Raw genomic sequence first — 24,531 nt, 5'->3', positions numbered from 1 at the left:
TCACAGCCCCTCACAAAAGTGCGCAGACCTTTATAAACTCTGTGTACACCTGCAGATATCAGACACACCTCTACAAACACACACACATGCATGGTTAAAATGCCTGCAGACACTGATCTAAATACTTCAGATGCATACATTGACCCCAAAACATATGAATGTCATTGCATTAGAAAACAAAATATCAAAATATGTTTTTTATTTATCAGTTATTTTATAGAATGATTTTTGTGCGTACATGAAAAATATTAAGATTGTAAGGTTAGGTTGTAAATGTTGGGTTTTAAATGATAAAACACTAGTTTCTTAAAAATCAATGATACAATTACAAAAAGGGTTAAAGTAATTGAAAAAAAAAAAAAACTAAAACAAACAGTATTTGTTTTGTAGATGTCACTTTTTCTTTGATATCTTTACAGTATTGTTATGCTTTTTAGGCTGGCTGTATGTACATTTACAGATACATTAAAGTATTAAAATGTATCCATATCTCCTTTTGTCTTTTTCTTACATGCATACAAACACACCCAAGACAATGTGCTCTTGAAGTCACCCATAATATTGATGCAGTAAACAGTATGCCTTTGATAACTGTGGACTGGTTGGAAAGATCATGCATGTGTGTGTGGGTTTTTGGTATCTTATCACAATTATAGAGCAGGTGTCACCTACACATACACACTTACACACACTAGTGACACTAGTTTCCTCTCACCTTCAACATCTCTATGAACAGAGCACTGCTTGAGGAACATTCTCCTCTTCTCCTCCGCTTCACCTCTTGTCTCATATCATTCTCCATGCAGTCACAGGGTCAATAGCATCCATTATGATCTGGCTGCTTTATTTTATCTTTTCCTTTTTCTTTTTATCAAAATACAATAAAATAGAAATGTATATGCAAAATCAGGTCAAATGTGCATTTCCAGAATACACAAAGTATCAATTATATATAACGAAAGTCCAAATAGTGAATCTTGTTCTTTCATAAATTCTAAACGAGTGTATGAAACATCTGTGTTTTAACACATTTCTTGTTCTTGTTATAGACCAGAGTGTGTTAGTTACTTCCAGACTCACACTAAATTAGTCTAAAACAGAATAAAACTGAAAGAAAAGAGAAAACATCCCATTAGATAACTCTGACAGCTTAAAAGCATTTACACAGCACAGAAAATACTGAAACTGCAACCAGATAGCAATACTTATTACTGTACAGAAAAAAAGTAATGTTCTCAGACACCCTTGGATCAAATTAAGAGTAGAAAAAGAACCTGAGAAATGGAAACAAATGTCTTCTGGTTTTTGTCATGAATTGGTTTTGTTGTCTTAACTCTCACGACTATGACAGTTTTGTACATAATGGGGACAGATGTTGCAGATACATACTGTAAGAAAGCGAAACAGGACCAAAGGGCCCCCTGGGTAAAAGGCCCTTTTGATTTGATTCTCTAAAAACACTAACTAGCAACAAACATTATTACAGCACATCTGTTTTTAACGTATTTCACAGAAAAAAGAAAAGAAAAGAATGATCATGATGAATAATGAATAAAAGAATGATGATACTACAATCACATTATTATCTAGTAATTTTCACAATTAAAAAGAAATGGCAAGTATAATATATTGAATTAAATGTGAAATTAGAAAGACTAATATATATGGATATTTTATAGATATATAGTGAAGTGAAAGTCATGACACTTGCCAAGTAAGGTTACCCATACTCAGAATTGGTGCATTTAACCCATCCAAGTGCACACACAAACAGCAGTGAGAAGTGAACACACCGTGAACACACACCCAGAGCAGTGGACAGCTATATATCCAGCACCCGGGGGTTCAGAGCCTTGCTCAAGGGAACTTCAGCCACGGGTATAGAGGGTGGAAGAGAGCACTGTTCATTCACTATATATATATATATATATATATATATATATATATATGTATGTATATATATGCGCAAGATAGACCTGGTTACTTAAATGAGTTATATATGTTTATGTATATATAACTCATTTAAATAACCAGGTCTATTTTGCGCAAGAAAACCAAATCAAACCTTTTTAGTGCATCATTGCTTTTCTTAATGCATACAATAAAAGGTTAAGAGGAGCTGCTCTGCGTCATAGCTGGTTCCCTTGAACATTCTATTGAAATTCCCATAAACTTGACAACTTCTCAATCTCAGTGAGTTCTCTAATTTGTTCCCATGTTTTTCTCTGAATATTTGTGGTGTCTTGTTATCCTCCCTCCATAAGAACTATCTTCCTTGTGTTATATTTCCTTTCCCATTTCCTTTGTTGTGTTTGGATAGTTCTGCTTGTTCTGTGAATTATGTTGAATGATGATGTGCAGTTTGTCGATCCTTCAGCAGTTGTTTCCGAGTGCTCTGCAAGATTTGTTGACCCTGTTGACTTTCTCAGTGGTTCCCAGACATAGACTGTCAGGGGAGAGCCCATCTGACTCCATTTGTGGTTGAAACCCCATCATTTGACGATATTTCACACAACATTAACCAAAACCATAAGTCACATAGGAATATGTCTTTGCATTAAAAAAATATTAAATCAAGTGTCATTTATTTAAAATAAAGATAGAACAAGTTTCTTAAATAAAGAAAATACATGTATTAGAATTAAATAATGAAACATATAAACATATAGGGTGTATAGAGAAATCAGAGGTCTCAGCAGTTTGAGAAGGTCTCTGGTAAGTTCTTGGTCCTCGTTGTCCACTGTAATGCCATAAACTGAAGAGATCTGGGGAGAATCTGTATCTGTGCAGAAGAGAAGTGAAATCCTACAGCGGGACATTCACAGTTTCACATTTTTTATAATAATGTAAAATCAAATGTGATGCTATTCTCTTGGTATCAGTGACAACACAAAGTGATGCTCTCTTTCTCAGATATGCTGGTTTGTGTCTTGATCCAAGATCAAGAGGCAGTTGTTTAATTTTAAATGCATCTTCTAAATACTGTATACTGTAGTACAAAGAGTTACAGTAATAGGCATCGAGGTCTGAGATCATAGGCACCATAGAAGTTACCTGATAGGGTACATGGTTTATAGAGCTGTCCTTGTTCTAGAGCTTCTGGCCATGGCCCAAAAGTTCCTGCTGCTGCAACACCAGAAACCCACTACAGTTCCAGAGGGTCCTAGCAGCTCTAGTTTCCTGACATGACTGGCTGATGCCCATCATGTCTACCACTAAGCGTCCTTTCATGATGGTGCAGAAATTCATGCTACACTGCCAAAAAAGTTTCATCAATGGTTGTTCCTGTGTTTCTTGTCATAGCCTCAGCCAAAGCTTTTTGTCGAAGGCTGCTCCAGTCCCAGAGCTCCTTCCTCAGCCTCCCTGGTCTCAGAGTTTCCTGCTAAAGCTGTTCTGGTCCTTGAGGTTTCTGTCTTGCCACAGATGATCCTCCAACAGCTCTGGTGTTTCTTGTCACTGATGTGATTTCTACAAATATCTACATATAGCACTGGGAACCATCATTCAGGCACATGGTTTTTCCATTGCTATGCTGATGACACGCAGCTCTGCCTCTCATTTCAACCAGATGATCCAATGGTACCTGCTTGGAACACAGCAGGATCTTCCAGGTTTGCACTACACAACATCAGGAAGACCTGACCCATAACAGACCTTGTAACACAGCTTCTTGGCCAGGCCCTTGTCATTTCTAGACTGGACTATTGCAGTGCTCTTCTGTCTGGACTCCCAATATGTGCAATCAGACCTCTGCAGATGATTTAAATGAGGCAACACATCTTGTTTTCACTGCACCCAAAAGAGCCCATATCATTGGTGTTTAGAGCCTAGAACAGCCATGGGCTCCACACCCCTACCACAGCTCTCTCCTGTGCATCCCTCCCAGAGGCCTGCGGTCAGATAATGAGCAGTGGCCAATGGTCCCATTACAGAGAGACAAAAAAATCAATCTCCAGGAGGTTTTACCGCACCCCTGTTTGTGCTATGACCTAACCAGAGCCATATAGAGTGAGAGTTGCGACAACTCCATTGACTCCAATGGAATGCTTTTTTTACAGCAATGGCGGCTCGTGGAGCCTCTAAATAGTTCCCGGAAGTAGCAGCAAACCGATGCCGTGCCGTAGAGATGCAGCAGAACAAACCGTTTGCGACGCACTTTTAAAAGGTAAGACGTTAAAATAATACGCTTGTATATTACCAGTACATCTAAATAACAATAAATTGTAAGTTAAAACCTTCTAGTAGATTATTACTCATTAAATGAGTAGATTTAAGGGATGTTATCAGATAACAGATAACAGATTAGGCTAGGATTGGAGCTGAATAAAGTTAGTAACGAACACCCTATTAATTGTAAAATCTGTTCTCTCAATTCAGTTTCATCCATCGTGTTTGGAATTAGAAAAAAAGGAGTATAAACATCTTTTTTTGCAGGGTGGGGAAAGTTAGCTAACGTTACATAGCCTATTACGTTAGTTCAATATAACGTGTGACAGCGGTGAGTGGAAGTGGTAAAAATGAGGTTATAACGTTTGTTCCTTATTACACGTATTAAATTCCTTAATAATAAAATACACCCTATTGATATAAATTTAGAGTGAATTTAGTTTGCAAAAACATGGGTGGAGTGTTTTTAGTCATTGTGATTCATTGACTATTACCTGTCTATATTATATAATAATTGTATATAATAATTAATATAATAACTGTATTATATACTTAAACTTGTTTATAAAAGTAACATACTGTGGGTGCTGGTGGGCTGGATTAGTGGTGCCACTGGACTGTTCTGGGATGGAGCATCAGTGATGATCTTTATTTTTCTTAGTGCTGCCTTTGCATTGTTTGATATTTTTTTTCTTGTCTCTTTAATTTTTTTAATAGACCCAGGTAACTGGCTGATGGTTCACTGGAATGCTGACTGGCTGCTGATTGACTTGCTGCTGGTTGACTGGGCAGTGTCACCTGTCCCTGTCTCTCCTCTCTAGCCATGTCCTTTTTCTTCACTGTCACTTTACCTTCTCTGAGTGTCCTCGTTCTTTTTTCCTTCTTCTTTTCCTTTGAAACTGATAGAGGCAGAATACATGGTATTGCTAATTTTAAATATTGAAAATATCACATTACTTCAACTAGTACGAGTTTGTACATATTATATATGAATCACCTGAAATAACAGCTGTAATCAGCAGCCATTTCTTGTATGTTCACAGGTCTAGGGGTGCATCGTGGAGCAGGGCCCTCCTCTTTTTGACCACAGGACGATGTACAAAGATTGTGGGAATAGCATCTGGTCTCAGCCTACTCTTGAATTTTTTGGTCATGACAAATTGCTTTGCCTCAATTTGCCTGCAGAGTGACTTCAGTTTAGTTTCCACAGACAACTTTTTTTTTTGTCTACCCACATACAGTACATATCACATGGTGGTTAAATGCACAGTTATAGGTAACACTGATGACTCCCTGCAATGTCTCACCCTGAGTCTCAGCTCCCTGGGTTTTGCAAGGCTTTGCTTGCTCCTTATTTCTAGTAAATCATTTTCAATGTAAAAAAGTGCAAATAAATTTAAGTATAATTACCTAACAATTTTGTGTTGTTGTAATTTTTATTTATATTTAGATTGCTCCTGCTGACTTGAGCCAACCATTATTTTCTCCTCTCTATGTCAGCTGGGAAGACATACATTCAGCACAGCAAACCATGGTGGATACTATGCAAGGACAACATGAAAGAAAGGACACATACAAAATGCTTGGCATGCTATTAAATTTATTAGAAATGTATTCATGAATTACTGTAAATAGTTAATTGTATTTATTTGAATAAAAATACAAAGTAATCTCGTAATATATAATTACAATTTTAAATAACTGTTCTCTATTTTAAAATGTAATATACTCCTGTGAAATTAACCGCATGAAGGAGAAAAGTTACAAGTCTGACGCGTCTATATAGTGTGTCCGCGCCCTCTAGCGGAGAAACTTTAGCTTGATTATGAGGAGAGGATGTATCTTTTTACATTGTTACAGTTAAATGGTTTATGAAAGTCTAATGCGTCGTAAACTGTCAGTCCACGTGACATTTGAGCCTCTTACGATGATGCTACAATCACCTAGCTTGCCATACTTTATAATGAGTGCATAATTTATCCCACAAAAGCACAAATCTGCAGTACAAGTCCAAATGATGACAAAAAGTTTAGTGCTATTTTTAAATTATGTTATGCTTAAGATACTATAAATATAGAGATAACGATGTTTTCGTCTCACACCAACGCCAAACTCATTCGTGGCTAGACCTGTTTCATACAATATTGCGTGCATATTAGTTTTGTTGTAATGTAGCCTACTGATTTTTTGTGCCACTGTGAATTGTGAATGCGGATGGGAGGGGAAAACTGACATATGAGAGAGAGAGAGAGAGAGAGAGAGAGAGAGAGGAGGGGGGGGGGGGTGAATCCTTCTCTCTTTTCAAAGCTGTATCAGTGTTCACGCGCACTTGCACAGGTTGCAGTTGCGTCTCATATATGAAGAGACTCTATATAAAATAATTAATCTGGTAAAACCGCGCTTAGTTCCACGATTGCTCAATAATGCTGCACGCTCACTTCTGAAACTTCAGCGGACACGCATGAGGAACAGAGCGATTTCTGGCTTTGAGTCTGTGAAGGAACTATGATGCTTACCTTATTTTTTCAGAGCGCATGTAAAAAGTGAACAGTCCATCCGCAGTCTACTTCTTTCAGGACGCCCTTCATCCAGCATGCTCACTCTGACAGTAGTATTTCTTCTCGTGGTGAGTACAGTCACTCAGTATGCAGTTCTAGTACTTTTTCTTGCTCTTGTCACACTTGAGAATCATCATTGATATAGCAGACTATCAGTGAATAAAGACCGTCAATGTAAAATTAAGTCTAAAGAATTATATGATTTTTTGTGTCTTCTGACTGTGGAAGTTGTTTCAGAATATTATTGGAATAACCTGTTTGTTCATTCCGATGAGTGAGTGATTTTGACTCGTTGAAATACTTAATTTGATTCTTTTGTAACATGTCTTCACATATATGCAGACTTTATTAGCAAAAACAGATAACTCCATTTTTATTCATTTTTTATAAATCATGTTTTTTGTCTTATTGTAATGTCTTTATTGTGTTTTATTGTGTTAGTTAGCTGACTTTGTTTTTAGACATTATTAGTTAATTGAACCAAATTAATTAATCAAACAATGCAGTTTGAAATTACTGCAGAACCGAAAAAACAAACATACATGATTTATATACTATACATCACAGCATGCTTTAATGTTTAAAATAAATATAGTCTATGCCATTATAGTTTATTACCACTATATTCAATAATGAATTATAATCAATTGTAATAATGCATTACGATAAATGATCAAACATTATATACAGTATTATAATGCATTAATTCAGGCATGTTGAAATGCTTTAGACTTGTTTATGAAATCATCAAATACACCATGAAGTGTATAATAAGGCATTATGAATACTTTTATTATCTAATGCATCATACAATGAGGCTTCAAGTTCTGTTCTTCTTTTTTAGTATGATGGATAACGCTGATCTCGTCACGCCCTCTTTGACAGACACACATTGTGTTCTTTCACTTTTCTTACCAGCTAAAATGCAGTTATTTATAAGGCTAATTGTTATTTAGTTTGCATGGGTGGGTTGAATGAGGGGTGTGTGTGTATTGAAGCAGAAGCAGTATCAATAATGATAGATAATTCATGAATTACACCACAAAACTGCAGGGACATTTGTGAGCTTAACTGCTTTATTTTTTGTCTTTGTACCAATTTCCCGATAGAGACATGCATTGTGGTCACATGCCTTGTTTTGTTTTTGAACTGAAGCTGGAGTTACACCCATCTGAACGGCATAATGGGCATGTGGCCAATAACTACTGTATGTGGCAGTCAACATGCATCCTTCATATTAGTGTCATATTACTGCTAGCACAATTACTGTACAGTAGTATGTTTTTCTTCCATAAAAGAAGTAAACAAACACTTTATAGGTAATACAGCTGATTTTTCTGGATGTTTTGAGAAAAAAAGTACATGTAGACATATTAAAAAACAAACAAACATATGAGAATCTATTAGTTCAATGTTCATTCAATCGATGTTCAAATCTCAAGACCCACAGACTGTCTGCTGTCCCCATATCATGCAATTTTTATATGACATGAAACATGAATTTTTCTTAGACACACAAACACAGACTTTGCAATAAATGAAGAAAATTCCATTGCCCTTGCAAAAGTTCCATCCACAAAGCAAAGGTGTTCTGGGTGGTCAATATGAAGTTGTCGCTTACTGGTCCAACTTCAAAAATTCTCGGTGAGGTTTTTGTCCGTAACTAGGAGTTTAAGAAATCGACACTAAATGTGGTTGGGAAAATTGTCCTCTAGTCTCATTGCTTCTGGAAAATGCTGTAAATCATGTAGTATTAAATTACAAACTAAAGCAAACAAGAGAGAAAGAGCTCCATTAGCACCACTGTCCTCATTAGTGAGAATCAGCTTTACCAGAACAGTAGACAGCTTTGAAATGTTGACATTGCGCCAGCAGGCTAGAAGGGTTAAGAGTTAAGTGCATTCAAGCACACAAACAGCAGCTCTCAAACATCAGGTTGGCTTTGTGACAGATAGAATGAGAGGGAGGAACATTCTGCAGGCTGACTAATACATTTGCATGATATGGGTTCATTCTTAAAATCTTAATTATTCAAAACTTTTGATCAGTAATATATATTTATATAATTTTGTTTTTTTGTTTTTGGTTATTTATTAAATTATCATGTGCATATTATACAAAATTTTTTATAAAAAAAATAGTCAAATAAAATGAACTGAAAATACCTTACTGGAGCTGTATCTTGCGTCTGAGGGTGTTAGCGATCACATTGCAAAGTGCCAAAAACCACTCACCACATATTGGTGATTTTTGCAGTGCAAGCACCACTCACTTCTCTTTAGAAAGTGTAAAAGACTACTACACTGAAACTTGATAGTTTTTGATCTCCAGACAAATGTTGCTGATAAATGCATTTAATTAGGACCATTCATTCTTAAGAGTATGATAGATGAAAGTCAACATGTTCTGAAACGTTATACTGACTTTCTCGCTACTGATTGTATCTACTTACACAGCTTGGCCTGCTGTCGGGATGAATGTAACTGCAAACAGGTTCTATGACATGCATCGTTGTTTGTGTCCTACACACATTTCTTCAATCACGGTAATCAGCAACCACATAATTGCGCACAAATGCTGTGTGGCTAAATCTATTTGAGCCCATTTGAGTCATGGGCTGCTGAACTTTTTCGGAGTGTACCTGAGCTGGAATGCTCCTGTAGGGGAGTGTTTGTGTATTTATGTAAGCGTGTGTGGAGAAGGAGGTTGCCCAATGCCAGGGAGTTATGTGAGGGACAGGTAAAACGATGGAATGGTAATTGGTGCTTTTCCAACCTTCTCTTCTTCTTGCTCAGCTCTGTCAGTTCTCTAGCTGACTTACAAACACCATGAGGTTATCTTCTAATCTGTCTTTCCGTCACTCTTTATATCTGTCTGTCATCTCACTCTTCTAAACGTCATTCCTTACACCTGTATCAAACGTTGTTATTCTGACAGCCACTCATGCAGCCAATCAGCTTCTTGCATTCGTGTTACACACTCACACATCAGCTGCTTTAGTATAAGGCTTATGGTGCTTGTAAGGTATGTTGGAAAAATCACATTTATGGGAATAGCATGACAATATCAGCTTTAGAAGTAGTAAACAATAATTTCTCATCATAAGAATAATAAAATGCATTCCTGAATTATGTATAAATAGTTTTTTTTAAATACATGACTATTTAACCCTGACTAAAAAGTAAAAATGACATAAAAATATAGCTGCAAGACAGAAAATGTATATTTTTTTATGCTGAGGCATTAAACATGTCGACTGAATAAAATGTTCTCTAATTTACAGTTACAATAATTGTTTTTATTATTGTTATTTTTATTACATTTTTTTTTTTTTTTTTTTTTTACAAATTATTACAACAAAAAATAGTTATACTCCTATTTCAAGAATGAGGCCTGTAATTTATTTATTTATTGCACATTAATTTTACAGAACACTTCCTATATTTATCAGTAAGAAAAATAAATAGAAACATTTCAAATAAATTTTATTTCAGCCAAAGTCACAACACAATCATGTCATAGGTGCAATTTTTTAATTAAAGCACTTTTAAGAATGACTTAAATCCGAAAACATTGCAATTGTGTGATGTAAAGCAAAATATTAAGTAACAATTTTGAAAAACTAAAATTGAAATTTTTTTCCTCTGGCATTTTTAGGGCGTACCTGTCAGTCTTTCAGTTAGACAGATGTTCAAATGAAAGGCTGCTGTCAGAGAGTTGAATTCAGGATAGTGAATGTCATGACTATTGGTGCTCTGCATTTAATTCATCCAAGTGCACACACATAGCAGTGAGAAGTGAACCCACACCCGGAGCAGTTGGCGGCTATAGATCCAGTGCCCAGGGAGCAACTGGGGGTTCAGTGCCTTGCTCAAGAGCACTTCATTCATAGGTATTGAGGGTGAAGGAGAGCACTGTTCATTAACTCTCCCCCAACCCACAACTCCTGCCAGCACAGAGACTTGAACCTGTGACCTTCAGGTTACAAGTCCAACTCTCTGACCATTAGGCCACAGCTGCCCCTGGTTAAACATACCATGAAGATTTACTGTATGCAGATACAGTCTGGTAAAACGCATTTATTTATCTGTGAAGCTCTCTGAACCTCTCCAAAGCAATGCTGTCGATAGGCATCATCAGACATTATCAGGACTAAATAATGTAACTTGTTACACAAATAGTATTTTTGGCTCAGAGTTTGTGTGGGAAGTTGCCGGTATCTGGGATTGCATACCCTGGAGACAGACTCAACCAAAGCAAAGACACGGGACTGGGAACAGTCAATGGTTTCACATCTATATCTACATCTGCAGACTTTTTCAAAATGTTTGAAAATATGGTTTAGTTGGTTTATTTCTTTCAATGTGTAAAGCTGTAATATTATGTCAGCTCACAATGCTAACTTCTACCAATATAGTTTTAACATTTAAAGCTGAAGTCATTTCCGTGCCATTAGCAGCAATAAAAAAATTTTCAGATGCCAAATATATATGTATAATTTACATTTTCCTTTTAAAAAAATGTGCCAATAAACTTTAGTTGATGTTACAGCAATGTAATATGCTATTGGTGGTCAGAGGCAGGTTGTACAGTGTTAAGGCACAGTCACTTTAGTAAAACTTGGTGAGATTTCAAAGGGAAAGTAGATGTATTGTCTATTGTCAATAGCGCAGCAATTCATAATGCAATATTTCCAAACTAAGCAGCTTTACATTGGTAAATCCAGGAAATTGTATGATAATGTAGTAACTGTATCACTGAAAAAGTCAAATAAATAAATGAAAATAACTAAAATGAACTTCAAAGGAAGTCACATTTTAAAATATAAAGTTGCCATTGTGAGACAAAAAGTCACAATTGCAAGATATCGTCACATTATGGCATATAAATAAATTTACAGCTGCGATATATTAATTTAATATTCATTAGAACAATTTAAAAGATTAACGAACAAGAACCCAATGTGTCTTTCCATGTTCACTGAACTTCACCATACAATGGTAAATGTGACTCTACCTCTGGTAAGAGGGACATCTTTATTGTAGACAGCATTTCAATGGATGAAAATTTGGAAACACCCCTAAGTGCAAGTGACATCATTAGTGTGAATAGATTTTAAATATTTTTATTTGGTATTTCTGTACTTTCTCAAAATCTGTCTTAATTAAAGTCTTAATGAAACAGATATTTTCTTCCATATTGTGATGTAGATCAGAGTGGATATGTTATGTATACAGTAATACATGGATGATTCTCTCATCTGAATTTTTCCTAATTTCCCCCTTTATCTCTGTAGGGCAGAGTCTTGTCTACACAGAATTCATGTCCTTCAGGAGCATTCACCACCAGTGGGGAGTGCTGCAAACAATGCCAACCCGGGGAAGGGATGGTGACGCCCTGCGGAGAGACACAGACAGTGTGTGAACCGTGTCTTGACAGTGAGTATCCACAGAGATGTTGCCCGTGGCGTTGCTAAAATGAAGCAGCTGCCTTATTTAAAATGCCGTTTCCTGTGCTGACCTCTCACTTGAGGGGAGGCCAAGGGCTTTTGAGCAGTGAACGGTAATTAGTAGCTAAAGGGGAAATGCTTTTAGGAAATGAGACTTGACAAAACATTGTCTGGAGAGCTCAGAGACCAATCTGAGTGTTTTCAGTGAGCTCTAAGTGAGATTAATTAAACCAAAATCCAGTGGCACATGAATTTGTTGTACTGGCAGGGTCACGTAACAGAGTGTTTGTACCAAGGTCTGGGGACTAGAGTTTTTCATTTACAGAGTCTGGTCCTGAGCCAAGTCTTAGGCTAGAGCCTGCCAGAATCCCACCACTTCCAAGAGTCCCACCATCTCCCACATGTCTGCTTGGATGACCCAGCTGAACAAGACAAGATAGGAGCAGAGTGATTAATGGAAATAAGAGTAGTAACCAGAAAGTAACCAGAAATGTGACCAAAAATAGTCATCCCTTAGTTCTTACAGTATAAATGTAGAGTTTCATACTCCCTTAAACAACAAAATAAATATATGAATTAATAATTATAAACAATATATAATAAATGATATGTGTATGTTTAATATTAAATAACACAGTACAATTAAATCATAATCTTTATATGTGCTCTACTATGTAAGAACACAACACAACGTTCTTTAAAGTATACTATAAAAGATTATCAAAGCATAAAAATTCGACATTATTATGAAGTGCACTTTTTTAATAGTGTACTTAAATATAGTCATAATTTAATATCTATTTCATAGCTCAGAGTCTTATGTTTAATTTATTTATATATGGATAATTAAAATGGAGTAAAATGCCCAAAAGTCAAATAACAATTGAGAATTGTTTAATTTAAACATATTTTGCATGATTGTATGTAATTTTTTTCACATAAACAGAAATATATAGCTTAAAGTTATGTCAAAAAGACGCAACGTACAAAGACGTATATAATCTGGTTCTCTGGATGAAGCTTTACACACAAATTGTTGTGCTGATTATATATTTTTGTAAATGCTGTATTAAATTTAAAAAAAAAAAGGAATGCAGTCAGGTTTTGGACTGCTGTATGGATGTTTCTTCTAAAATGCATTAGGAGAAATAAGAACAGACACTAATGAAACACTTGTCAACATACATTAAGAGTATAGAGCTATAAAATAATTACAGATAGCATAACTCAGATCATCTGGTCTGAAATGAGAATGAGAACATTTAAGAAATTATTGAGAGACTCTAGATCACAGACGAGAGAAGCTACTGGGATCTTTTTCTCAGGAGTTGGAGACTTCAGAAAAATCTGTATGTGCTGTGCATCTACTGATGTCTAGGACATATTAAAGATATTTAATTTGTGATTTTTTTTTCATATAGGATAAAATTGTGTAAATGTCCTTTCAACATAATCACACAATCAGATAACTTAAACTGACCTAATCCTGAGCATATTCGTTTTTTGTTAATGTTTTGTAGCCTTGGGTGAAGGTCACAGAAAAACATGTCCACCAAGACCCCTTGTCATTCACTACAACCCCAAACATTCTTCCTTCTGTAATTCCCATCTCTATGTCAGGCCTTCCCTGAGGGCCTGTGCTGGGATCTGCGTTCCTCATCAATCAACTTAACCATTACATGCTGAAAACCCCAAACTGTTCCTGTCACAGCCTCATAAGTCACCAAATGCTGCTTCACAACATTTCAGCAATAATGTGTTGACATGTAAATGTAGCATTTGGGATGGTACTGGAATGAAAACAGCTGTTTAAGAAGTGATCATTTAAGTTAACTGGCTCGTATTAATTTCTGACACATGAGCGCTTTGTAATGTCAAAGAACCAGGTGTGTATATTCACCAGTCAACTCCACAATTGACCTTTTCTATCAAGGGGTGGGGTCGGGTGGGGGGTGGGGGGGGGGTATGTGTCCCAACAAGCCCAACACAGCAACATTTGCTTAACCAATGATGTGAGTTTGGGATGTAACTATCAGCACAACAGCACAATAGCAGTATTCACAATGTTTATAGGTGAGTGTGTACAGCGTATGACATCACCTAGTTACCTACTAGTTAACGTTAACTACCACATGTTGCCCGCAAGCAGATTGTAAAGTTAACCTTCATCTGCCTAACGTTTACTTGCAGTTGTCACTTCAGGCTCCCATCATTGGACCTTAGATGAATTCATGACTCTTTAGCTTCAGTATTTAGCAAACTTGTATCGATCATTCAGTGTCTAATGCTCTGATACAGTGATTTTGGTTGCACTTTATTTTACAGTACGTGTACTATCATGTACTTATAGTGTACTTACAGTGTATTTATCTAAGAACGTTCTGGTAATACAAGGTAACTACATGGGGTAGGGTTAGGTTTAGAGGTAGGTTCAGGGTTAGTACCCAGTTATTACATAGTTATTGTAATTACTATAATAAGTACATAGTATGTACATGAGGAACAGGACTGTAAAATAAAGTGCTACCGTGATTTTATACCCTAAAATGTAAATAAGATAAGACATTTAAGATTAAAGTATATTTTGGGTTCACTTGTGAAAAAGAAGCTTACTTCATTGTGCTGAATGAACAATTAATAGTACTTCAAATGGTAAAATTATCTTTAAAGAATTTTACTTGCAAATAATGTAATATTACTGAAATAAAGGGCCACTTAAAGGGATAGTTCACCCAAAAATGAAAAATACATTATTAATAACTCACCCTCACGTTGTTCCAAACCCGTAAGACCTCCGTTTATCTTTGGAACACAGTTTAAGATATTTTAGATTCAGTCCGAGATCTCTCAGTCCCTCCATTGAAACTGTGTGTATGGTCTAGTGTCCATGTCCAGAAATGTAAGAAAAACATCATCAAAGTAGTCCATGTGACATCAGAGGGTCAGTTAGAATATTTTGAAGCATGAAAATACATTTTGGTACAAAAATAGCAAAAACTACGACTTTATTGAGCATTGTCTTCTCTTTAGTGTCTGTTGTGAGAGAGTTCAAAACAAAGCAGTTTGTCATATCCGGTTCGCGAACGAATAATTCGATGTACTGGATATGACAGACTGCTTTGTTTTGCTTTGAGGTCTTACTGGTTTGGAATGACATGAGGGTGAGTTCTTAATGACATAATTTAGATTTTCGGGTCAACTATCCCTTTAAGTGTACTTAGAGTACTACACTTTCTTAACACACTTAAATACACTTTTAAAATTAATGTCATGTCACATAAAACATTTTACATTACAGTATATTTTAAATAATTGTATTTTGGTATTCTTGTATCACTCTTTAAAGAAATGCACTTATTTTAGTGTGCTGACTAACATAATAAAGCATATGTAAAGTACTTGATTTTAAGCTCAACTGTAGTATGTAGTATGATTTTAAGCTCAACAGTAGAATGAAGCTATTGTTTCTATTTGCTGAGCAGTAAAAGGAAAGTTGGCTCATTAACACATTTAGTGAAAGTACAAAAATGCTCTCAATGAATATGAGTTCATACAAGCTGCTCGCATAATAATATAATATGTTATATTAATAAACAATAGTTTTAAATGAAGAATATCATGTCACACCTCAGGGCGTCAACTTTTATTATTAACCCAATATATCAGCCAGGCTGAATAACCAGAACATATTTGGCCAATATTGGCATTGGTCAATAACAAGTCAAAAATATTTAAAATTATGGAATCAATCAATAACACATCCAGTTACAACCAGCAAAACAAATGTTATGGGTAAAATCAAGTAGAAGCAGCTCTTTAAGCTAATAATTTATATTTTGGCTTTATATTGACCATTTGCCAATGCTCTTCAAATATCTGTATCGCATCAACCATTAATAGCCCTTATCAGTTTAACAATATATACAAAGTATCTTCTGTCTCATATCTGTTGTTTTGAATCTAAAGACATGAGTATGATCAGCCATTCTTGTTACTTAGTTCTCTAGCACTTAATACTAAAATAGTGAATTATGTACTGCAGGGTTGGTGTCCTTTTTTGCAACTGATAATCAGAAGTTATTGACAGAATGTTACCTTGGCACTTCATAGTCCTTAATTGACACATACACATAAACTCCTTGAATTGTATGGTTGAGAACACCCCCACACATTGGCCATTTGTCATAATACATATACATGCATTATTGATGGCAAGCATTATGCTAATGCATCTCAAAGGGTAGAGATCAGGAGAAGAGTAGACTCAGAGGGAAAACGGCTGAGTGGACGGAATTTCATCTGCAGGAAATGCAAAGACTACCCATCACAGTCTCCTAAATACAGCCCCAATAACTGGCCCCCAGAAGCTAACACATTACCCCGTTATCATTAGGGCCATTAGCAGCTCCAACACACAGGGGAACCCATAATGTGCAACTCTGTTTGTCCAGCACAAAGACACAATAGCATTTCATCCTCTCTGATGGATAGATGTAAAGATAACTATGGCATTAGCATGTTATCTTTCTCTGTGCCATTGTCTGGTCACTGCTTCCATGAATATCCTGCCTCTGGCATGTACTGAAACACTTGATATGGTATAGGACACTGAGGCAATGGTGCCCTAAAGAGGGACTAGCCACAAGAGTTGTGCTGTCTCACACACACATATATACAGACAAAATAGCTTCCTGAATAATTTAGTGATAGCTAGACCTCTATCCACTAATATATCTGAATAGGATGGAGGATGGGAATACAATACCATAACCATGCAGCATTAGATCTTTGCTTTCCACTGTTTGCAATACTGACATCCTAATTTCTTCTAGCTTCCTGTAGAATCCAGGTACCTATGAGAATACATGTGGTCAAAATATAAGGCATTACTTTTATATTTTTTTTTTACCCCTTTTCCTTAAACTAAGAACGTATTTTTAATATAGCCCATTTTCGAGAAGCGGTGCCATTTTATGAAATGGGGCCATTTAGTATTTCAGAAAGCAGATTTAGAAATCATATTTTTCCAGCTCAGCTCCAAACTGCTAGGTCCATAACTGCATTGATATTGGAGGCCACTAATATTCAGATTAGCAGTCAACATTAATGTTTTTTCCCCCTCAATTATATAGTTGTGGCTTCATGCATCCACGGAAGGTACCAATATTGTTACATTATTACTAGTTTTTAAAATTTTATATTGGTTTCATCATCAATCATACATCATATTTTGAAAAAAAAATACAAACCCGATTTCAAAAAAAGTTGGTACACTGTACAATTTGTGAATAAAAACAGAATGCAATGATGTGGAAGTTTCAATATTTTATACAGAATACAACATTTTCTCAGTCTTTAAACTGAGAAAATGTATCATTGTAAGGGAAAAATAAGTTGATTTTAAAGTTCATGACATCAACACATCTCAAAAAAAGTTGGGACAAGGCCATGTTTACCACTGTGTGGCATCAGCTCTTCTTTTTATAACAGTCTGCAAATGTCTGGGGACTGAGGAGACAAGTTGCTCAAGTTTATGAATAGGAATGTTGTCCCATTCTTGTCTAATACAGGTTTCTAGTTGCTCAACTGTCTTAGGTCTTCTTTGTCACATCTTCCTCTTTATAATGCACCAAATGTTTTTTATGGGTGAAAGATCTAGACTGCAGGCTGGCCATTTCAGTACCCGGATCCTTCTTCTACGCAGCCATGATGTTGTAATTGATGCAGTATGTGGTCTGGCATTGTTATGTTGGAAAATGCAAGGTATTCCCTGAAAGAGGCAACATCTGGATGGGAGCATATTTTGTTCTAGAACTTGGATATAACTTTCAGCATTGATGGTGCCTTTCCAGATGTGTAAGCTGCCCATGACACATGCACTCATGCAACCCCATACCATCAGAGATGCAGGCTTCTGAACTGAACGCTGATAACAACTTGGGTTGTCCTTGTCCTCTTTAGGGTCCTATTTTAACGATCTGAATGCAAAGTGTAAAGCGCACGGTGCAGGTGCTTCTTCCCGATGATTATGAAGTTTGTACATTGCTACAATATACTATGAATTTACTTTTTAATTGATTTGTTAATGTTTTGATTTACTTTTTTATATCTTTTATGTTTTAATTTAATAAAATGTTTGTAATTTTTGTAGTTTGTGTTTTGTAATAGCTTTTACTTAGTTTTATTTTAGTTTTTGAATGAAAATAATATTTTTTTAAATGGAAACCTACTGAATTTTTATTTATTTAATTTTGGTAAGATATTTTATTTTATTTCAGCTTTTTTATTTTATTTCAGATATTGAAACATTTATAGTTAGGTAATAATAATAACTCTGAAATGCACAATATATCTTTTTATGTTCCTCTTAACCGTTTCTCCTTCTGTCTTCAGGTGAGACATTCTCAGAGAACTTCAGCCACAAAGAGCAATGCAAGCCGTGTACACCATGTTCTGAACTCACACGCATGCTGACGCCCTGCACTGATGCTAACGACGCGGTGTGTGTCTGTGACTATGGGTTCTTCTTCAACAAAGAGACGAGCCGCTGTGAGGCCTGCACGGTGTGCCCTGTGGGCCAGGGTGTGCTGATGCGCTGTAAATTTGACCGTGACACGACGTGCGAGGAGTGCATGGATGACACGTATTCAGATCAGGAGACCTCTTTTGACCCCTGCATGCCCTGCACCGTCTGCGATCAGCCTGAGATGGAGTTGAAAAGCTGCACGGCTGTCAGTGACACTGTCTGCCAAGGTAGGAGAATCGAGAATAAAAAATCTAATAGAAGTTGTAAATAGGTGGGCTATCATGACACAGTGAGACAAACAGATTTCTGTTACTCGGCTTGTTGCTTGGTTTTAAAATCATGGGTCAAGAGATTTCCCTCAATGACTCTGTTCTCTTGAGATGACAATTGAAGACAAGCTAATCATGACAATTCGAATTTTAAATAACCACTACAATACTAGTTAACTGGTTTTTATATATTTATGTATTTATTGTGTGTGTTTCTGAGTGGTTGCTAGGGGGAACTGGGTGGTTGCTAAGGCATTTCTAGGTGGTCAGTAACGTTCTACCACAATTTTTTATAGACTGTTTCATCGGGCTCACGCGCCTGGACCTAAGTTAACTTCCGGTCTGTGTTGTTTATATCGGTCTGGCTGCAGTGCCTTCTACAAACGCAGTTAAAGCCAAGGTGATGAGTAGACTGAAGTTGGGCTCAGGTGGTTGTGCTGTGGGATGTGTTTCCCATACATTTATTTATTTTTGGAGACTCACCACAATTTTAAAACTGATTTTTTTTCCTAAAGGCTTCATTGAGTAACGTTAAGTACTGCACGTTTAATAATAATAATTCCTTACATTTATGTTTAAATATCAAAACGAGGCACGGGTGTTTTTATATCGCTGTATTTCTGAAGTAGGACTTGCATGTTATATGCCTGATAAAGCAGCGTGTGAGCGTACCAGCTCTCCTTTGTTCACAGCTGTTACTGGGGAAACCTCTATTTCTCGCGCTTTATGTCTATGCTTTAAAACATCTACTGTTGGCAAATAATGAATTGCATTTTCATTAAGTCCGCCTGATCCACGCAGCAAACATTTTGTTTGTTATCTAAAAATATCTACTCTAGAGGGACTTGGCTGTTGTTATTGATTCTATTTGGAAGTCTACCGGAAGTTAAGTTAGGTCCACAAAAGCGCTCATGTGCAGTAACGTTTGTTTATGTTGTTGCCGTTGAAACCGTCTATATGCTGTATTGATGAAAATTTATTTTTTTTCTTCCTTCACTTAATGTATTAGCATAAATGTTCTTCACAGCAAAAGTGCTTCTAAAACTATGTTGTATATCCAGTATTTGGTATTTCAAGACCTTGTTTCAAAACAAGAAAGTTTTCACATGCTGTATTTATCTTGATACATCTTTATATGTTTAATACTTTTTCATCGTTATAGTTTATATTTATATTTCGTTATATTTACTAACTGTTTACAATTTGTACTGTTTTCGATAGAAGCTTCTTATGCACACCAAGGCTGCATTTTTTAATATACTGTAAAAACAGTAACATTGTGAAATACTGTTACATCATCATCAATGTTAAAAACTAGGGGTGCTCCGATCACGATCGGCCGATCGTTATGCGCATCTCGTCAGTAAAGCCGGTTTTCTAATCAGCGGTTAATTCCATCAGGTGCATGATTTCACATAGAGCAGCTGTTACTACACAGAGCCGTTGTTAACCGAGAAGATGCGCCAAAAAACGCTGAAAATTAACGTGATTTGCGCATCTTTTCTATTAACAATGGCTCTGTGTAGTAACAGCTGCTCTATGTGAAATCACGCACCTGATGGAATTAACCGCTGATTAAATAACCGGCTTTACTGATGAGATGCGCATAACGATCGGCCGATCGTGATCGGAGCACCCCTATTAAAAACCAGGATAACCCACCATTAGTGATCGACCGATATTGATTTTTTATAACCGATACCGATACCGATTATTTGCATGTTTATGTACCCGATAACCGATATGCAGAACCGATATTTATTTACTGTTATACTTCTGTTTCTGACAATTATTACAACACAAATGAGCTGAAAAAAAACATTTTATTTATAACAATCACTCCTTCCTTGCATACAAAAAAAACTTTATATTTATACACAAATAAATAGAGGGGTCTGAGTCCAAAAAATTTAAGTGCACTGTGCAAGTGCAAGTGTCTTTGTTTTAAAATAAAAGCTTTGATGAGGTAAAAAAATAAAAACGGGTAAAAAAATAAAGCACAAAAATGATTCTAACATATTGGTGGGGGCGGGAGGGCTATTTAGAAATGCATAGCTATTTAGTAGTGTAACTTAATACTCCCAGTTAAGCAGAACTAGGTTTTAGTGTAGAAAACAGAGTCTTTCAGCATTCTGCCCTGTAAGCCTGCTTCCTTCAAAAATTTCATGCAGTGGCCGTGCATGAGGCTTCCTGATCATCAACCCAGTCAGGTGCTGAGCAATATGAACGAACTTTTTTTCCCGAGACTATATAAAGTTAAACAGCACTTGTCAGTTGGCATTTTATGATCTAGATTCAATCTAACGTTAGATCATGAAATGCCAACTGACCAAGTGCTGTTTGACTATAATTTAATCAACCGCGATCGCGCATGGAGATAATAAATAATTAATTTCCACAAAGCGGTATATGTATATGTGTATTAGCGAAATAATTGTTATGTAGTAAATGATAATATAATCTAGTGTGTTTAAACAAGATAATCTTGTCAAAAGTTTCATTCAGTGGCATTGCTTGAGGCTTCCTGATCATCAACCCAGTCAGGTGCTGAGCAATATGAACGAACTTTTTTTCCCGAGACTATATAAAGTTAAACAGCACTTGTCAGTTGGCATTTTATGATCTAAATTTAATCTAATGTTTAATCATGAAATGCCAACTGACAAAGTGCTGTTTGATTATAACTTAATCAACCGCGATCGCGCATGGAGATAATAAATAATTAATTTCCACAAAGCGGTAGGCTATATTTATATGTGTATTAGCGAAATAATTGTTATGTAGTAAATGATAATATAATCTAGGGTGTTTAAACAAGATAATCTTGTCAAAAGTTTCATTCAGTCGCCGTGCTTAAGCCTCCAGATCATCCGTCAGTTGCTAAGCAATATGAACAAACTTTCTCTTCTAGACTAATGGTGAGCAAATACAACAGATAGAGAATTAAATTCAACGCTTTTCAGAATCAGAATCAGAATCAGAATGAGCTTTATTGCCAGGTATGTTTACACATAGCGTACGAGGAATTTGTTTTCGTGACAGAAGCTCCGCAGTACAACAGAATAACAGCGACAGAACATAAAACACATAATAAAAGAATAAAAAAAACATTTTTTTATTTTCAACATGCACTCATTCATGTCTGTGTTATTTAATTCATTTAAAGATACGTCTTTATTGGAGCAGGACATGACGAACACTACGTAACTCGATGAGTTCGTCTCAATTGTTTAGAAACAAGCTGCATAAATTAACTATATCAGGAATTTATGTCTCAGATCTCATTTGTGCATGTCTGTTATGTTAAATAAAGTTGATTAATTAAAGCAAACCAAGTAGAACATATACTTTACCTGTGCACTGAGTTGTTGTTGACTGATCACCTCAGACGCCCGGGGCTGCAATGGCGGAAATCTCAAAACGGCCACAAGATGGCGCCGTAAATCGGCGAATCCGATATTACAAAACCGATACCCGATTATGGAAAAATGCTTAAATATCGGGAAAAATATCGGTAAACCGATACATCGGTCGATCACTACCCACCATTCAAAAGTCTAAAAAAAATATTTGTAAGAAATTTCTACTTCTATTCAACAAGGGTGCAATAAATTGATCAAAAGTGACAGTAAAAACACTTATAATATTACAAAAATGATATATTAAAAAAACACTGTTCTTTTGAACATTCTATTTATCAATGAACCCTGAAGAAAATAATTTGCATTAGCATGTGACACTGAAGACTGGAATAATGGCTGCTGAAAATTCAGCTTTTCCATCACAGGAATAAAATACATTTTAAAATATATTCAAATAGAAAACAGTTATTTTAAATCAAATAATTTCAGCCTTGGTGTGATTAAGAGACTTTTTTAAAAGCATAAAATATTGTTTAATAATTCCAAACTTTTGCCCAATAGTGTTCATGTTTATAATTTTTAAAAGTTAAAATTAAATAAAAATAATAAAACATCAAACATGAAAATATTTATGTAAAGGTTATTTATGTCAAAAAAAAACTATAATGAATTAATATATATATATTAATAATAATAATAAAAATAATAATTATGGGTAGATTGTTCAGACCAAGGCCATGAAAATATTCCACCCTGTTAAGGGACATATAGATAGTTATCACAACATGTTAATAATTGAAATGTTAAACAATAATAAGCTTTGGATGGTATATGTCCCTTATGTCCTATTATAATTTTTATTGAAAAACATTAACAAGAAAATTATTGATGAATAGAATATGTCTTAATAATAAAGAACAGGTACTTTTTGTGCCACTTTTTTGTTGTTGTGCCAATAGGGATGTAAATAATAATAAAAAAATTGCTCAGAAACATATATATGCTGTCAGTGCTCCTCACCTCACAAAATAATACAAAAGTATGCCAAACATTTAACGTTGCTAAGAAATTATTATTTAAAATGACTTTTGTAACAGGGTGGAAAGGAGCATAACAGGGTGGAACACCAGTGTTAACAGGTTCGTTAACGATGAACAAGCTTTCCGTCATTATCCTGCATGTTTTCCTACCTGTAATGTGTGGAACTGCACCTGTATAATATTTTTTAGAAATTATACAAAATAATAATCCAGATTTCCTTTGGGGGAGGGACACAAAAAATAGCTATGTGGTTCCTTATCACACTCAATCATGGTCGCAAAATGATTATCTGTTCAGATGACTAATATATATATATATATATATATATATATATATATATATATATATATATATATATATATATATATATATATATATACACATATACACACACACTTTGCATTTTCGGTTCTAAGGTCACGGTTCGATTCGATTCTCGATTTCTACATTTATTCTCTTTAAAGCACAGATTGTCATTTTTCAAACTAGACTTTTATGTAATATAATATCTGACCTTTGTTTGCAATGTACCACATTACACTGTCAAATTTAAATCTTTTATTAACAACATAATGTAACAATAACATATTTTTAGTCAATTGAAAACTTAAAATAAACTGCCATCCAGTTTCTCTTTTGTAAGTGCAGTCACAAAAGATGACATTCAAGTTCATAACAAAACAAACAAAAACAATAAAAAATGACTAAACTAACCTTCAAATATTACGATGTATCTATTTAAAAGATTAAAGATAAAACGCTTGTTAAACACTTCACTGTCATTCATTTAGATTTATTTATATATATATATATATATATATATATATATATATATATTTATATTATGTATGTATGTACAGTATGTGTGTGTGTGTGTGTGTGCATCATTACAGTCTGTAAAATATGTGTATCTCTTATTACAAGACTGCAATCACTAGCAATCAGAAGAATTCCAGTTAATCAAGTATCTACAAAATATCTACTCTATAAACAATGCATTAAATTACATTAAAGACAAAAATAAATTAAACAAGCAAAATAAATGATTACTCGCATGTATCTGGTCCACTGATGAAGTCATGGGTCAAGTCAAGTGAATTATTACTCATTTTCTAACAGGCGTCGAATACTGACTTTAGGAAAAGGGGAATAACCAATG

The 24,531-nt window shown here is 35.3% G+C and overlaps 1 protein-coding gene across 1 annotated transcript in view; it reads left to right on the top strand.

Moving 5' to 3' along the window:
- The first annotated feature begins 6,433 nt into the window (after positions 1-6,433).
- The window catches only part of LOC127969256 (tumor necrosis factor receptor superfamily member 16), a 44,563-nt gene continuing 26,465 nt past the window's right edge, over positions 6,434-24,531 (top strand). The window contains exons 1-3 of the mRNA XM_052571103.1: positions 6,434-6,793; positions 12,022-12,163; positions 18,568-18,927. Of these exons, the coding sequence (XP_052427063.1) occupies positions 6,761-6,793; positions 12,022-12,163; positions 18,568-18,927 (535 nt within the window). The 5' untranslated portion in view covers positions 6,434-6,760. The remainder of the gene's footprint in view (positions 6,794-12,021; positions 12,164-18,567; positions 18,928-24,531) is intronic.

Source organism: Carassius gibelio, chromosome B12, assembly GCF_023724105.1.
Source record: "Carassius gibelio isolate Cgi1373 ecotype wild population from Czech Republic chromosome B12, carGib1.2-hapl.c, whole genome shotgun sequence".
In the NCBI taxonomy this organism is placed as follows: Eukaryota; Metazoa; Chordata; class Actinopteri; order Cypriniformes; family Cyprinidae; genus Carassius; species Carassius gibelio.
This window is presented reverse-complemented; position numbering and strand designations above follow the sequence as displayed.